Raw genomic sequence first — 18,348 nt, forward strand, 5'->3', positions numbered from 1 at the left:
GTCTATTCAATAAAACAATACAATATTACACAAAAAAAAAAATCGTATTTTTAATCTCTCTTTATTTTCTCAAAATTGTAGATTAAAACAATTGTAAAAGCGGTAGGCATTGAAAGAAATCAGGTGGCGTTTATAGTAGCATTAATAAGCTACAAATGTCAAGGTGTATAACAAAGAAATACTGATTTACAGTGATGGATTCAGGAATTCAAAGTGAAGGGCGCCCACCCACATCAGTCCAATTGTTGGGCTGATGTAAGAAAAAATTATGATTATGGCACCTGAAATGGTACTCCAAAATTTAAATTTGAATATATTATTATTTCTTCCCCATTATTTTTTTTATAATTTTGAAAAATTTAGTGGGGGGGGGGGGGGGGGGGGGGGGTGGTTAGCATTAATAAGCTACAAATGTCAAGGTGTATAACAAAGAAATACTGATTTACAGTGATGGATTCAGGAATTCAAAGTGAAGGGCGCCTACCCACATCAGTCCAATTGTTGGGCTGATGTAAGAAAAAATTATGATTATGGCACCTGAAATGGTACTCCAAAATTTAAATTTGAATATATTATTATTTCTTCCCCATTATTTTTTTTATAATTTTGAAAAATTTAGTGGGGGGGGGGGGGGGGGGGGGGGGGGGGGGGGGAGTTGGCTGTGCCCTTCCTTCTCCCTGAATCCATTACTGATTTAATTATTTAAAAAACCTGAAATTTTCTTGAGGGCCACTTTTAAGAATAGCACACACTGCATTTTGCTTACTGTGAGTATTAGTGTGAGTGGATCGTCCTCCATCACACACTAACCCTTGTGGTATCAATGGGACTGCATCAGATGACCCTCAGCTGACGCGGTGTGTGCCCAGCTTTGCAGTGTAACCTGGAATAAAGGGTGCCTCATACAAAGATACAATACACATAAACAAAACAAGCATCAATATTCAACTCAGCTTAAAGCAAAATAATTTTAAAAAGTCAACACAATAAATATTGTAAAAAAATAGCATACAGTAAACATTACATAATATAAATGGAGATTATATAACTATTAACAGTTAAATAAAATTCAAGGTTCACTTTACAAGGTATATTTGCTTAAAAACATTTGGCTGGAATGCATATAAAAAACTCAGTAAAAATAACATTTAAGATAATAAACAAATTGATATTTAAATTTCTGCTTGAACTTACTGTATTGAATTGGTTGTACCAAATAAATTTGGAACAATTATCAAAGGTATCATACAAGACAGGAATATAAGTACGTAGCATCAATATTCAACTCAGCTTAAAGCAAAATCATTTAAAAAAGTCAACACAATAAATATTGTAAAAAAATAGCATACAGTAAACATTACATAATATAAATGTACTGTAGATTATATAATTATGAACAGTTAAAACAAATTTAAGGTTCACTTTAGGTATATTTGCTTAAAAACATTTGGCTGGAATGCATATAAAAAACTCTGTTTTCTAACTACAAAATATTACATTATCAGTAAAAATATCATTTAAGATAATAAACAAATTGATATTTAAATTTCTGCTTGAACTTACTGTATTGAATTGGTTGTACCAAATAAATTTGAAACAATTATCAAAGGTATCATACAAGACTAGAATGCAAGTAAAGTACGTATAAATGTATAGCGTTTAACCTTTAAAATCTTTAAACCTCTAGAACCAGCTAGACGTTTAATAAAACCTCATGTACTGTAACAATACTGATAAAAGTTTAATCTAGTTATATTATAGTTCAAACTTACAGAACTTGAAAGCTTGTGCTAAGACAATGTGAAATTTTGTTCATAATGGCTGGTGGGTTACAACGGAAAGTAGAATTTCCCTCAAAAACAGCCAGTAGGAAGAAGAACCCAAAATTAAGTATCAACGCATGTCAATTTGTTCAGAATTGGAAGCCATAATAACAGCACTTGTCAATTGTATTACAAAAAAGTTAATCAAAACTAGTTAAACAAGTGTAAAACAACTAAACCTTACATAAGTACAGAATCAATCATTTTTAACAGATTTGAGCAGAATGGTATTAACATGATTTTTTTTATCACTGTCCAGTGGCCGTTCTAAAGTAATTGTTGGCCATCCAAAAGACGGCTGGACGGCTCGCTGGCTAAGCCATTGGTATACAGGTGAAAGAAATTTTGATAGTTTTAACTGGGCTTAAGAATGAAGCAAGGTGAACTCTGTACTTCTCAATACTTATATAATTCTATGATTCTTTAAATCTTTGATGTTTCAAACATCCCTACATCTTCCGATTCATATGCTGGTGGTAAACGATAGCCTGGTGGGTCTAAGTATGATAAAGGGAGTCGGTTGAAAGTAGGCTGCAGGGAGTAAGCTGGTGGGGGGAAAAATGGCATGGGGATGCCATTGTCAGGGTCGTCCTTCTCATATGCTTCATTTAGGTATGATGGCGGAGACGGCCTAGATTCCAGTGGTGCACTTCCAGTCCTTGGACTGGGTTGGAAAGGCGAGATATCTTTTGGCAACACCACTGGTTTTGTTGCCTTTGTCAGCCTAGGCTCAAGTTCATTGTCCAGAAATATTGGCTTACGGTTACGAACAAACATGTCTCTTTCCTCACGTAGCAGGAATTCCTCTCCGTGTCGTTTGCGTTTGTAGCAGCAGCAGACACAAATACCAATCAATAAAAGTAATAAAGCGCACAGAAAGGCGGGTATGGTGATGGAGACTATCTGTTTACTGCTCCGCTGTATTTCTGAAATTACATTTGGTACATTGGTGGTTTGTGGCTTCAGTAAACATACTCCCTTTAAATGTTTCTGGACTGATACAACTGGATACTTTGGTTGCATGACGATCTTAACACCGACATTAACTGATCCATTTGCATAGGCTAGCCGACTGTACTCCCTATTAATCGCGTCCATATCACAAATTCTGTTGGAAATACTATTGTTAGCATATACATATACAACGGATCCCTCACTAATGGACAATACAGTAATCTTATCTGTGCTTGGATCACCGTAGTAATCAGCTAATCTTTGGCAAACATCAATAGCATTATTAACATCTCTTGAAAAGTCATCATAGTTATTGCTAAATGTGATGAGGAATTGGTGCGTGTACACATAAGGGTCTGGCACTACCTCAATGTACAATGCATCAAATACATTTTTTCCCTCAGAATCTGTTGCAAAAAGATTATACACAATTTTCTGGTCAATTAGCATGGTATCTAATGCTAATCCATATATAATTTGTAGTTTGGCATCCAACCTGACCCATGAAGAGCCCTCTATAGGCTGATTATCTCCTGTTAGTAGTTCAAGTGCTAGGTTGCGTGTATCTCCATCTTCTGGATCGTAGAAAGTGTCAGCAGGAATATTGAAGGTCAGAACTCGTCCAATTAGGATTGTGATGTGATTAATAGCATTGAGGACAACAGGCCCTTGGTTAACTGGTTCTGCAAAAAAAAATAAAATTAATTAATAAATTGTAGATGATAATCGAGCAATATTTTCAAGCCCAAATATAATTATATTTTTAAACTTTTCTTTTATACTTTCACATGTAACAACAATTCACTCATCAATTATAGAATTGAAAGAGGCTATATAAACTAAAAGGGAGTGTAAGGAAATGGAGTTTTTTTTTTAACAGTGAGGAAATATTTTGGTGAATGATTTGAGCCCATGACCCTTGAAAAGAAAGGAAAGTGTCTAAATCAACAAGCCCCAGATCCAATGCATATTAACAATACAGTATAACAGTGATAAGTTACATGAACAATAACCACACGTTTGATGAAATATTAGGAAATAAAGAGATTCAGTAAAGAGAATAAAAGAAGGAAAAATTACTAGTATATGAAAGTCTGGTATTAAATAATATGGTGCTGGAAATGTTAGAGCAGAGGTGAGTGAATTTTATGTGGTGCAGAGATACAGTAAAGGGATTAGCCTATCAATATCAGGGGTTCGAGTCCAACAAATTTTTTTAAACTTTTGTTGATTACTACAGTGTAGCTGCAACCTTATGAAGTTATGCTCCTCACAGGGAGCCAGATATGTGTTTGAACCATAGTGTTTGGAGATTCAGTGGCCAGAGAAGATGATGTAAAGCACATTACCCAGAGGCTTCACTTATTCCTGAGATAAACTTAGTTGCCAATAATGTATGGCATAAAAGAGGTAATGTACTGTTGTTCATTATAGCAATAATTCATTGTAGAGACTTTTTAAATCCATACTTATAGATAACAGCCCCTCCAGTTTATCCCAGGTCAGCTAATATTCAGTTCCCCCTTAAATAAAGTTCTAATGCAAGTCTCACTACAAGGCATACAGTAGAGGGTGGAAATGTGTTTTTTAGTCCAGATTTTACAGGATTTGTGTCCAGGACCCTGAGATTAAAAAGCAAGCACCTGAACTAAGAAATGTCACTCCTACACTGCTGTGTATAAGTTCCTGAGCACAATAATCTTACCTGGAGTTACTAGCAAACTAGATGAAATCATCACACTTGAAATAGATGGTGTTGGCATGATCTCAGATGATATCATTTGCTGGACTGATGTCAGAGGGATTTTAATTGACGGTGCCATGAAAGATGTTGACAGAGCTGGTGTCGGATGCATTGATGGAGCTACAGTTGTTAATGGTGGGAATGATGATGGCATTGGTGTAATAAATTTTGACGTTGACATCAAACTGCTGGAGAAGTAAATAGATGTTGAAACTAGTTGTGATGAAGATAAAGTGAATTTAAGAGATGATGTCACTATTTCAATTTTTTTGGATGATATAGAGACTGATGGCAGGATGGATAATGGCAATGTTGGTGACATAGTGAGAAATACATCTGAGGTTTCCATCGAGCTTGAAGTGACAAGCGATGGTGAGGATGTTAGGTAACCTTCAAAACTTGATGAAGGAATAGCAGATGAGGATGCAGATGATAATGAAATACTAGATTCCTTTACGGAGGATGCTAACAGAGATGATGTTGGTAGCACTGATGACACTCTGCTGTCTATAGTTACTGACTGTGAGAATGATGATGGTATAATCATTGTTGACAATTCCATCAATCTGCTAGAGACAGGCGTTGACAGTTGCGAAGATGACACAGTGAAAGATACTGGAAAACTATATTCCTCTAATAAGGAACTAGTTGCCAAGTTATACTCAAAAGAACTTGTTAGCATCTGTCGATAAAAAAAGCTGGAACTAGGACTATAAGTGGATGAGTATAACTGAAATTGAGTTGAAGATAACGTTTCATGTGGACTGTAGAATTCAGATGACATACTAGGAGACATAAACGAAGAGAAGGGAGTTAACATAGATGATAAAAGAGGAGTTGTCGAGACTTCAAATTCCGATGAAGTTATTAGTTGCAATGTCTCTGGTACAGATGTCTTTACAAGTGATGATGCTGATAAGTCAGACTTGAGCAATAAGCTTGAAATTGTGAGCGATTCAGTAGAAATCCGAACCACAAAAGTGGACGGTTCTGTGAACATGCTTGTTGAGTCGTATGTGGTGAAGGATGTCTGCATACTGCTGTAATCACGAAAAGCTGAAGAACTCATTTCAGGATTGGTTTGAGAGCTTAAGGCAACTGGAGAAAAGGTAAATGGTAAGTATGGTATTGAAGGTGATATAGTGACATATGTTGTAGAGGAAAGTTCAACGGTTTCATTGAAAATTGATGCAGTCAACCCAGGAATGAATGAAGATGCAGGCTCCAATGTTGTAACAACTGATGATGTTGACATCTGGAAAACTGGACTTGTGGAGAATGGTGAGAATGTCAGGAATGTCTGCAACGAAATAGATCCTGAAGAAAACATAGTCATAACTATATCAGATATAGCATCTGATGAACTAGATGCAAAGGCTGGTGAAGATGTCAGAACAACTGGACTTGAGGAAAATGGTGAGGATGTCATGAAGGATGAAGCACTAGAAACATTTACAGTCCGTATTAAGGTAGACTGAGTAAATTCAATTGTAACGGTGGAATCAAAGTTTATCAATGTGGATGGAAAAGAGAAAGATACTGTGCTCTGTACTTTAGTTGGAAGGACCATGGTCTGACTTGGAGTTGGTACCGGTGTCTCATTAATTATGTCATTTGCCTGTCGTCGGAACCTCAATGGTTTGATCTTCGGTTCGTCCCTGGTGATATACCAGCCAAGTACCGAGTATCCAATGACATCAACCAAAGTGCCACTTAAGATATTGTGTTCCATTATTCTTGTAAAATAATCTACATGAAATTGAGAATTGCAAGTTAGAGTCCATGTTATTTCAACACCCTCCTCTTCCTTTGAGTCTCCATCTATATTCCCAGGCCCAGCTGCCACAATAGACTTCTTAAGAAGACGTGTTATACTTGCACTTTTTCGAGGACTCAAGGTGAGATCAACTGGACTGCGAAACACATATTTAGCAAATCTGAGGACAATTTCTACCCTTTCTTGACCATTGAGTTGCTGGAAAGATGTAGATATGATAATAGTCGCTGAAAAACGGGGCTGATTGGGTGTACAGGGCTCCAGCCTGGGTTCATAGGTCAACTTGATGAATGGTTCGCTATTGAAATTATCATAAAAACCAATATTTGATTCTTCAGCAGCTGGTGAGCTCAGAATCACATCGACAGTGAAAACATCTCTGAAGTTAATTCTAGAGGATTCATTGTTCATAGACGTGATGGTGACACTGATATAATGGTATCCTATGTCCTGCACAGTTGCAATGCCATACAGTGTTGAATCATCTCTGTTAAATTTCAGCCAATCAGGAAGAGATTCACTCCCGGCTTCAGTTACCTAAAAAAAAAAAAATCTATTTATAGTATCACCGATTGTGTACATAGATTATAGTTTTGTTTTATGGTTTTACTATTAATTTTACCATTTCAGTTTTGTTTGATGTGTTTAGCCTACAGTACCATATTTTATTTTTAATATTTATTATTCTGAATTAAAATCTTTGTAATCACACCTTACTGTATTTTAAATCTACATAGTAAATCTTGTTTACAACTGCAACCATTAAAATAGTGGCCAAATTTAATGTTCAGGGAGGGGCTTATACCAGAAGAACTACAGTACTGTACGTAGTAATTTTTAAAATAAATGAATTTGCTATTACCCCAGTGCGAAATGTAATTAAAACTTAAATAATAATTCTACATACATTGTATCTGCACTTAACTTACCTGTAAAGAAGAACTCCTTTCCTCATTTTTATACAGAATGTGATACAGGAATACTTTCCCTACAACAGCTATTTTATCACGCAATGTGAGCTTCGTTTGCATATCACCTGTGGAGTTATGGTCAAATACCCATAAATCTTTGCTACAAAATGTCATCCAGATACAAATAAAGACTACAAAAAGCTGTAAAAGATGTTCATTTAAGGGCCGGTGGTAAAAGAATGATGTCCTCCCCAAATCCATCACCATGCTGGTAGATATGTCATAATTTGTGCAACGTATTCAAATTGTTCAAGATTCTTTATAATATATTGCAATAGTTTTCTTCCATTTTGAAGCGGTTCTTCTTTGTGTAGTTTTGCTGCATGTGTGAGTTCTGAAGTCTCAATTTACTAATACATGTTGTCTCACTTGGACACTTCTACACATGCAATCCATATTCGAATAGTGGTAGGCCTACTGCATAATAAAAAAGAAAGTAAAAAAATCAGACATTTTTTAGGTTTTGACAAAGTCTCTTTATGTGTTTAATAATCTATTGTCTAATTAATTAAGACAGCAATGATCTTTGCTAAATAGAAGTTGAAACTAGAGGGCAGTCTGAGAGTGCATACCTCCGCTCACATCATAAATCATCTCAGTATAAATTTCCCACGCATATTGTCCCCATGAAAAAAATGCATTCAGTGTTGTGATGATGCCTAAATAGCTTGACCAGTAATAAGATGTTATGTTTAGTAGTACGGACAATGAAATAAAAGATAATGAAAGAAAAAATAGACATGACAGGATTTAAACCCGGGATCGGTGGTTTAGAAAACACTCTGCTAACCACTACACCAAACTGTTTTCACATGAATCGCTGTAAAATTAATGCTACTTTGTTATATTTCTTTGGCAAGCCCCATAAACACATAAACACATGTCTATACGGCAGACAGTTAAAAAATGGTTTTTCATTGATTGTGACCTTGAACTCTGACTCTTCTAAATTTAATTACCTCTAGATCTTGGGTCAAGGAACATTGTGTCCAAGTTTGATGAGTTTCCGATAAAAACTGTGGACGGTAGGCTGATCACAGACACACACACACACACACACACAGATAAATATAATAAATAAATAAATAGGGGCGAAAACATTTCACCTCCTTCAACTTTGTTGCCGGAGGTTATAAATAAGTCTTGAATGTGCCTAAAAAGTTAATTTGCATGCGAGTTGAATGTCCCAATAACCAATATCTTAAATGCATCCCTTAGAGAGGTTATGTCCCAAGTATGTGGAAGGATCTTGAGAATGAATAAGAAACTTTAAAAACTTCAAAACCTTCACATATATATTGCATTAATTTTCTTGCATGTTGTAGACCTCTGTTCTATGTGAAACAATTTTAAAATTTCTTCATTCATTGTGGATTTTTCATTAATATTTTTTCATTTTTAGTATTACAATTTTTTTCCATATAAATAACCTCCTTAACATTCTTTTTTAGGAATAAATCAAGGAGCATTGATCATCATTTTTATGAAGAATAGGTAATGAATTGCACTTGCTGTGACTCCTCTCCATAATAAACTGCTCCAATAATCAGATTTTCAGTTCACTGGATTGAATTTATTTGGCATTGTTAAAAAGAAAAATGATAGTATTACTGTACAAACTTTAAACATTCAAAATTATATCGAGCTAGGTCTAGCCTAGGCCCTATTTATAAAAAGGTAAAAAAAGCCTGCAGTTAAAAATTGCATTAAAAATATAAACATTTGCAGGAATGTAAATTTTAGGCCTAGGCTACATCCTAGCTAGACCTACCTGATATAGGCCTAGGTCTAGCAAAATTCCTCGCTACTGTAAGTCTAGGCCTAAGGCTAGTACTAGTACTACTACTACTAATATTAGGCCTACCTCCATGATTAGCCTAGCCTCCTCTAGTGGACCCAAAAGATCAGTTACAGTGAATGAGGTCCCCGATGAGGTCCCGCTGGACTCTTCCTCGCTGCTCGGTCCGGTGGTACTGGCACTCTACTCTTGTCTCCACCTAACTTGGCCTAGGCCCTAGGCCTACACAACCATCTCATCTAGCCTAGCTATGTAGGCCTAGCCTAGCCTAGGCCGTAGCCTAGGGCCTAGGCTAGGCCGTAGCCTAGGCCTATCTGCCGAAATGTCAACAACGGAAAAAACAAGGTGCTCACTCAGTCACTGACGCTTTTCTCGCTATAAAATTTACCAAATGCATTTTCTATCATTAACAATAACTTATAGTTACTTTCCTTAAACTCGGCATCAAATATATCAACGGTAACACAAGATAAAATTATATTTACCAACTTTCTAGGCCCACTAATCGTCCATTTTCTCCGTGTCCAAGGAATTTAGCGTCCTGTCTAGGCTCTGTAAATTTATTATATTAATAATGATAAAAGACTTTCAATAAACATTTTTTTACATTTATTATTACAATTATTATTTCTAAAAATTAACATAGTTTAATTTATGACTTTATACGTACAATAATTATTTTATACATTGAAATATTTTTTTAAATAATTAAAAAGTATTTGGATAGTGCTCTTGCGCAGGTATTTAATCACGTGGTATAATTCCATTCACACGCCGAAACTCGATTTACGGGAGTGTCATTCCGATTGTGCGAGGAACCGCAACCTGCCTCTCCATGGAGGCGAAACGCGGAAGTAGAAGTTAGCGGCGGCAAGGGTGGTACCGAAAGTACGAATTGTATGAGTGCGTATCATGTAGTGCTAATCTAGCACATTCCAAAGGCATATCGTTCGTTCGTTCAATGCTCTAGGACATTTATTTGTATTTTAGGCCTTCGGCCCCTTTACAAAACAAAGTAACATTTAGAGAACTGTCTCTCTTTATTTCTAAATCTAGAGAAATAATTCGATTTTTTGTTAGAATACGTCTATAATCAAATCTGTCTATAAATAATAGGCCTATGATTTTCTAATTTTGAAATACAGATAAGTTATACATAATTTTGACAAAAAATGTTATCATATCCACACCGTAATCAAAATTCTTCTTTTTTTAAAAAATACAAACATGGAGTAGAATGAATAGAGAACCGTCTGATTCAGAAATATTCAAATTATGACTTGGAAACAAAGTTGGATTGGTTATTCGGGGTAGACACCAGGATAGCACACGAAAGTCTAAAGAAGACTATTTCCAGTGGGGTCCTTCTGGTGGTGATTGGGCAGTACACCGGGAGACAACCCTACTCTTTTCCGAAGAGTGTACTGCGTTCTTTAACGTGCACAGGGCCATAAATGCACACGGGACCAACGGCCGCTTAACCGTCTCATCCGAAAGACGGACTATTGAAAATTTTCAGTCTTCCAGCAGAAACATAAGGAGAGGCAGCGATGGGAATTGAACCGGGATCCAGAGATCTCCACAGTTCAGCACACACACAATGGCTCCACCAGATTAGCCGACTGAGCTAAGCTGTTCTCTCAGTTCACATAAAAAGTTTTTAAAAAATCAGTCCAATGCCAAAGGCTAAAGAAAATGAAAGTAGCAGTGGCCATTGAAAAGGCCCACCAAATTCACATTGGACATTTAACGACTTAAATATTAGTCCAATATCCATTTCAAGGACCAATAAAAACAATTGGTTTTATTTTAACCGGGACGTGAAGATAACTACTTGAGCCTGATTTTTTTGCTTCGAACATCTCCAATATGGGAGGAGACTATTGGAGCCCCTCCCCGCCAACCCCGGACACGCCACACTATCTGAGTTGTTTTTGCTGATTTACAGACCTGATACTTCTTATCGTGCAAACTTTAAATCCAGTGGCGTATGTAGGGGGGGTGGGCGGTGTGAGCGCAAAAAAAGCTTGTGCCATTAGTAAAAACATTTGGCCAGGGGGAAAATGAATATGAGAACAATCTTGAAATCAGATTCGTACCATACCAATCCTTTTCCTTGTTGATTCATTTTTGTTTTGGGCTTACCGTATTCAAACGCCCTGCTTTGAATACGGTAAAATAAACGCCCCCTCAGAGCTTCTTGTAATAAACGCCTTTTCTCGGGGGCGTTTATTTTTTCCTCGAATAAACGCTACATGCATAAATGACTGAAAACAAGTCTAACTGAATACACATCATTCTTAACACATTGTATTATATGTTCTACTCCAGTAGAATTACATTTTTTCCTAGCCTGATTATGATTAATAAGTTTTTATGATCTTTGGCAGTAATTATGTGTTGATGTAGTATAGTTCCACATTTACAGTGAAATTAAGAGGCGTTTAGGCCTATTTGAGTACCGTATATACTTATGATAAATAAAAAGTGTAGCCGCGCGCGTAGTTTGTTATAGAACTTTTGAGACTACCAATATAGAGTTTATTCTCTAGCTGTCGTTCACACAGTAAACTTCATCCGGAGACTGTACGGATGGGATAAGAAACCACTTTAATATAGTTGCTTCTTATCCTATCTGATGAAGTCCACTGTGTGGACGAAAGCTAGAGAATAAATTATATATTGTTAGTTTCAAAAGTGCTGCTGTCATTTATTTTATATTGTATATACATACGTAACCATTTTACAACTAAAATAAACGCCTCCCTCGAATAAACTCCTCCTTTGAATAAACGCTCCCTAAGAAAACCCTTCTCAACAATAAACGCCCGAGCGTTTAATCGAATAAATACGGTAAGTTTACCTAGAATCTCTGTCAGGTACCGGTATGTGTCTGTGAATAACTGACAGGTGCGTACAATAGGATTAGAGGGCGGTATTCCGTCAATGTGAGATTCGCACATGCGGGAGTAAGTCGTTGCCATTGCAAAGACGATCATTGCCCGATTAGGCGGAAGTGCATTCGACACAAGAAGTACATTCGTTAATTGTCTTACTTCGTTATATAGTTCTTAATTTCATTAAAATCATGAGTTGGGATTCATACATTGATAATTTATTGGCTCAGACCAAGGATTCAAGTGGAGCTGCCCATGCAGACAAAGCCTGTATAATCGGTCTGGACGGCGGAGCTCCATGGACTACTGCAGGACACGCCAATGCATTGAAGTTGCAGGGCCAAGAGGGACCCAACATAGCTAGGTGTTTCAAAAGCAAAGATTTCACTCCGTTCATGTCAGGTGGTATATTATGCGAAAGTACCAAATATCAGTTTTTGAGAGAAGAAGATAAGAAATTGGTTTTGGGCAAAAAAAAGGAGCATGGTGCCATTACGTTACAGGCATCTAAAACGGCCATCGTTATCGGCCATTGTCCTGAAGGCAGCCAACAAGGAAATTTGAATAAGGGTGTCGCTGTAATTGCCGAATATCTAGAATCGATGAATATGTAGAAGTGGAAATAGCCCGTACCGTGGAGACCAAAGCAGTTTACCAACCGATTACCTATGAATGGCTTTTGCGTTTGTTAATACATTTTCAGAATTTGAACTTCACAACTGTAGGCCAGGCTAGGCCTAGATAGATGTAGCAAGAACATTTGCATTTGTTATCTTCAAAAACGAGAGTAAAAATTACGCTATAATAATCATTATTATTAATGTGGACTTAATTAGATTGTTCCTCGTCGATTCGTAACATCACACCTGACTCGTGAAATACCATCAAGCTGGAATAGTTTGTCATGTGAACAAAAAGCCGGTTTAGGATTTTCACACACGTACTGTACTACTAATGATATTATTAATCACATTACTTTATCTTGAAAATTGATATCAATGTGATTAAAACTCAAACATTGGACATTTTTTCCTAAGCAAACAAGAGATCAAGAAGGTGGCTTCCAGTGATGTGTTGCAATGTTGCTTCAAAGGAATTATGGGATAGCTTTGCATGCCAACTTCACAAGAATATGAAAACTTTTTCAGAACTTTGATTTTGATAATAGTCAGAGATGAGGAAATCTCGAGTCAAATATAATTATGTTTAAATTTCTAGTGACTTATCTTCTCTAAAATTGACAATTCAACAATATGAACATTTAAAAATAATTTTAGTTTTGCCCAAGATAATAAATAATTTGTATGTAGTTTTATTGACCAGTAATATACAGGCTTATATTTTTGGGTATACTCTACTCTTATTGCATCCTCAATTGACCAAACATATTAGATTTTGCCACTCTTATCATTTAGTAGGCCTAGCATTTTTAAAGTAATAACACTTGTGTTCTTTATAACAAACTTTCAAGTATATATAGAGGCGTACTAACCTATTAATATGTGATAATTTAATACAAAATTCCCCTGTTGAATCAGCAGAAACAATAAATGACATCCCATATTTAAAGATGATTTTGTGCATTTCTTCGTAGTAGTAACAAGATAAAACAGACTAATACTGTAGATCAGACAAGGAGGTAGATTAGGAGGATCAGATATCCTGGGATGGCAACACATTTTCTGACACCCCCCCCCCCCAACTTCTCTCCTCTTATTTTGAGGCAACTCAAGGGCATAGCCAGTGAGAGTTGGGATTGTTGCTGTCATCAATAGTCAGCATTGGCAGGTCCAGGTTTTTTCCTCGAAGGGAGAAAAAAAGTTCCAGAATTTCACATGGATTGAGTCAACACGTACTGCAGCCCTGCCCAGAAATGGCAAAAGGTCACCCTCTATAAATATGGTTTTAAAAAAAGTGCTCTTCAAACTGTTAACTTGATTGGATAAACCTCCTCCCACACAATTAGTTTTTTTTATAGTATTTTTATGATGGTTAGTGAGGGCGCACTCCAAAACACTTTGTTGTAAATTTAATTTGTTGTAATGGCAACCAGCTTAAATTCATTTAAATCTTTGGCAAATGATGACTGTCTTGACCTAAATTGCAAATTTCTTTCTCGTACCTATAAAAAAAAGAAGCATAAAATAAATAAGTATCAAGAAATAATTTTAGGGAACATCATTTATACATAGTGACAATAACAATCATAATTAATTTCATTTTATTTTTATTGGCTAAACATCTTTATGCATTGAAACCCTCAATGTCTAGCCTACTGTTATGAATTGTGCAGGAAGTTTTGGATGGGTTATAAGCTTTCCAAGCGACCCAAAAACATCAAGCAAAATGTAACTATTCACATAATGCAAAGATTACTAATGGTACAAAATAAAAGCGTGCAATAAAGACAGACAATGCATTTATGTCGTAAGCACTTTAAATGCTCATTAAATCCGGTACCACCAGAAAATTAATCAAGGTTGAAAAATATAATAACACTTTTTAAATGTTTTTAAATATGAAATGAAAAACAGTGCACAAGACACAGCGAAGACACAGAAGAATACAATGAAATAAGGGACAAAAGAAAGGTCAAGGTATTCAAGTAAGACTAATACCGAGTCAAGACAAGTTAGGGAGTATTCATTCGTAGCTGAATAATGGGCGACAGAACTTTGATCTTTAGCTTCTATTGTGATAAACAAAACTTTAAAAACTTGTTTAAATAGGTTTGTTAATATTCATGAGTGTGACCCGGGGTGTAAACTTTTCCAGAAATGACACCTGGATTACCTCATCGTAATTTACTCCTCACTGGTAATATTATATATCGCTTACAATACTGTACCAGCATATATGATTATTGTTGAATATTAATTCCCTTATGCAAATTTATATTTTGTATTGGTGTTGTGACTACATTACATGCACTTATATGTTCACAAGGGTTTCGCAGTTCGACGGCAATTTCATCTCAATAGTAAAAACATAAACACCGTTGTTGAAAACGAAACCAAAACGTGTGCCAGTATTAATAGGCCTAATGTCTATATAGGCCCAAAAAACCTAGAGATCATGATTTTACGAGGTTTAAGTTAAAAGTAAAGGACTTCCATAATTTGCTCACCAGGATTCGAACTAAGATCTTTTCTTACAGGCAGCAGGCACCTTGCAATGCAGTCACTGCACTGGGTCTGCATGAAAAACAAAAACGAAAGAAAATTCTTCGCTGGCATAGGCGGACAGGACAGGAACAGTTGGTCCTATATTTTCTCCATGGTAATAATAGCAGTGGAGGTGCCAGCGGAGGTCTGGTGGCACGCCCCGTCGAGGAATTTCGTTGGGGGACGCTGCTTTAAGAAGCATTTTTACAGTCTGAAAGTGCCAGTCCCTGGCATCTATAGAGGTGCATCTAGAGAACCTCTGACACATACGTCGCATTTTGCAAGTGGTCCGGCCATTATGTAAGAGCGGGGGAGGGGAGGGTGGGGTAGTGTTCGCTTAACAAAATGTGCTTGTAACAGACCTGCTACCCCTATCCCACGGCAGGATTGAAAGTTAGTGGTGTATTCATCCCCGGGCGGACCCACTTTTTTTACACTGATGTTCGGATGTAGATGCTGGCGACTTGTAGAGCCACTACCTCCCCCCTTCCCCCAAAAATAGAGTCTACTCACCTCAGCCCCCACCACTACTGGGGCTGAAGTGAGTAAATTTTGGAAATATTGGTGCATCTGAATGGCCAGAAATAGCAGCTGGCAAACCCGTAGAGCCTCTTCTCAGTGGCGTAACGCCCATGCGCTCTCATGCGGCGGTCCGCAGGGCCACTGACCCCTGGAACCCCGAAATGGCCATACCCATACATAGGTTCCTCGATCTATAGCACCCTGACCAAAAATGACTTTGTTGATCATAACACCATAATGTGTCTCTGAAATCGACTGCAGGGCATATATCATATTATATCCAGTGGCGGATTAAAGGGAGAGTGGCCCTGTCAGCCCGGGACCCCAACAAATTTGTCAAAAAAATGTAAAAATGGAGATAAAAAGAAAATTATATTCACAATTTTAAGTCTGTGAGTGCCATTTCCAGCCATCTAGACCTGCCATAATCATATATTTTCTTATTTCAGCCCCGACCATGCAACAGCATAATGTGTCTCTAAAATCGACTGTAGGTCATATATCATATACCCAGTGGCGGAATAATAAAAGGGGGAGGGGGGCTGCAGGCCCGAGGCCCCACTAAATTTGCTAAAATATTTTTTTTTAATGGAGATAAAAAGAAAATTATATTCACAATTTTATGCCTGAGTGCCATTTCCGGCCATCAGAAGTGCCATAGGCCTAATCTTTAATTTTCTTATTCAACCTCAACCAGATAGGGCTGAGGTGGTATAGACTCTCCAACTGTGAAATTCTTTCTCTGGCACCTTTATTTCAAATACCTGGATCCGCCACTTATATCATATCATTTAGGCCTATTCGTCGTTAAAAACATTTACAATAACAATACAAACATTATTCAAAAAACGTGCACACCTAAAATCCCACAATGGAATTGGCGACCTGGACCCAAAAAGAGCCGCCAGTTTCAGAAAGCCACAAGGCCTCGCCCCCATCGTTACCTCACTGTCTCTCCTCATCCTGTAGACACAAGATTTAAAGTTAAGACTAGACTTCATACCCACTTCACCACCACCAAGGCGGGCCTAAATTTTTTTTTTTTTTTTCTTCTTGGCTCCTCTGCCGGGAAATATCACATGCATATATATAAAATAAATGTCCTTCACTTTAGGGGTTTAAATTTTGATGGCAAGATTAGGGCCGGTTTGACCTGTATCCCTCTGTGTGTTGCGAGGATAATTCGGCCGACTCCAAAGCCCAACATTTTATATAGTTAATTGTTATTTTATATTTATACCTCTAAACAATTTTTTTAATGAATCTCAATTACGAACATTAAGGATTCATGAAATAGGAAATACAAAAACAAGTGCATAGTAGCGGATAATTTTTGTTTTAAATACAGGTGAGGCTGACCCAAAAGAGCTTTGTTGATAAATGACAGCATAATATGTCTCTGACATCGACTGTAAGACATATATATTATATCCAGAGATGGGTTAAATGGGGTGGGGGAAGGGGTAAGCCGGCTTTGTCAAAATTGTAACAAAAAAAATGAGATAAAACGAAAATTATTTATGTTCAAATGGCCATCTCCGGCCATCTAAAAGTGCCATTAATTGTCTTACCTCAGCCCCACATGGTTGGGACTGAGGTAAGAACATTTATAATTTGGCACTATAATTTTCTTCTCTCCATTTTTTGAAATAATTTTGAAAACTTTAAGGGGGCGGGGGCAGCTGGAACTACCATTGAATTCGCCACTGATAATTCTAATGAAAATAACCATCTTACGATGTTTGTTAGTGTCTGTCGGATAAATTCTCCACTTAATACCAGAGATCTGCTGATTTTATATTACCCCAAAAGGGTGTGGCACCTCACTATCAATCTGGATGGGGTGTTTTTCGCAGAAACTGTAGTCCCCGGATAATAGATTTAGGTCATAGAAGCTGATATTAAGCTAGGACTATTGGTATAACTGACCCAGTTAAATTTATAAAGGCTATACAGTATCTGTCTCTTATACACATCTAGATGTGTATAAGAGACTAGTTTTCGGATTGACATTTTAGTAAGGACATGCAATTACAGTGAGTAAAAAGTTCATCATCTTTTATTACTATATATACTGTAACCAATTTCATTAAAATCAGTTTTATCCAACAAGTAAGTAATTTTCTAATTAAAATGTTTCCATATAAGTAAAGTGTAATCTGTGGGAAGACTTATCCTTCACAATGGCGGATTCAAGTATGGGGTGGGGGCAGCAATTTTTAATATTATATAAAAGAAAATCATATTCAAATTTAAGTCTAGTGTGCCATTTCCGGCCATCTAGAGGTGCCAGAATCATAAATGTTCTTACCTAACCCCCAACCATGGTAGGGATGAGGTGCTATTGACACATCTGTGGAAGTCTTTCCCTTGGCCCCATCTCTATTTAAAATTTCTTTATGTCTTTCCTATCTCCAATCCACAATTTTTCCAGTTGTCCTATTCAATAATAGATTAATCCATAAGGAAAGCGTACATTATATTAAGGAAGTACAATTTTTGTTTTTATAAGAACAAGTGACATTTTGCCTTGGCACAGTGTTCCTATTTTTGACAGAGAAGTTATTTTGTTATTATTTTACATACTTTTCAAAGTTAGAAATTATTATTGTACATTACTGTGCCTACAAACCTGCACAAGGTACATACTACATGTGTTGATCTTTATATATATAATAATATATAGGCCCTATATATA

At 36.7% G+C, this 18,348-nt stretch overlaps 2 protein-coding genes across 5 annotated transcripts; one reads left to right on the forward strand and one right to left on the reverse strand.

Annotated features, from left to right (window-relative positions):
* Positions 1-614: 614 nt before the first annotated feature.
* Positions 615-9,756, reverse strand: LOC117111724 (dystroglycan-like). Of its 4 annotated transcripts, none has more exons than XM_033254718.1 (5): positions 9,738-9,756; positions 9,553-9,619; positions 7,228-7,686; positions 4,483-6,835; positions 615-3,460 (listed from the first exon to the last, which is right to left on the reverse strand). In XM_033254718.1, the coding sequence occupies exons 3-5, from the start codon at positions 7,474-7,476 to the stop codon at positions 2,247-2,249; spliced, it is 3,816 nt and encodes a 1,271-aa protein (XP_033110609.1). In that variant the 5' UTR covers positions 7,477-7,686; positions 9,553-9,619; positions 9,738-9,756; the 3' UTR covers positions 615-2,246. The 4 variants fall into 4 exon arrangements, with proteins under 4 accessions (XP_033110609.1, XP_033110611.1, XP_033110610.1 ...); XM_033254720.1 differs by having other exon boundaries at positions 4,483-6,831; positions 7,224-7,686; XM_033254719.1 differs by lacking the exons at positions 9,553-9,619; positions 9,738-9,756 and adding an exon at positions 9,421-9,532.
* A 2,267-nt stretch (positions 9,757-12,023) lies between these two features.
* On the forward strand, positions 12,024-13,533 carry LOC117111722 (profilin). Its single transcript, XM_033254716.1, has one exon. It carries the CDS (start codon positions 12,156-12,158, stop codon positions 12,576-12,578), a length of 423 nt encoding a protein of 140 aa, XP_033110607.1. The 5' UTR covers positions 12,024-12,155; the 3' UTR covers positions 12,579-13,533.
* Positions 13,534-18,348: the final 4,815 nt, after the last annotated feature.

Source organism: Anneissia japonica, unplaced genomic scaffold, assembly GCF_011630105.1.
Source record: "Anneissia japonica isolate Jap-2015-1 unplaced genomic scaffold, ASM1163010v1 scaffold288126_len377047_cov203, whole genome shotgun sequence".
NCBI classification, from domain to species: Eukaryota; Metazoa; Echinodermata; class Crinoidea; order Comatulida; family Comatulidae; genus Anneissia; species Anneissia japonica.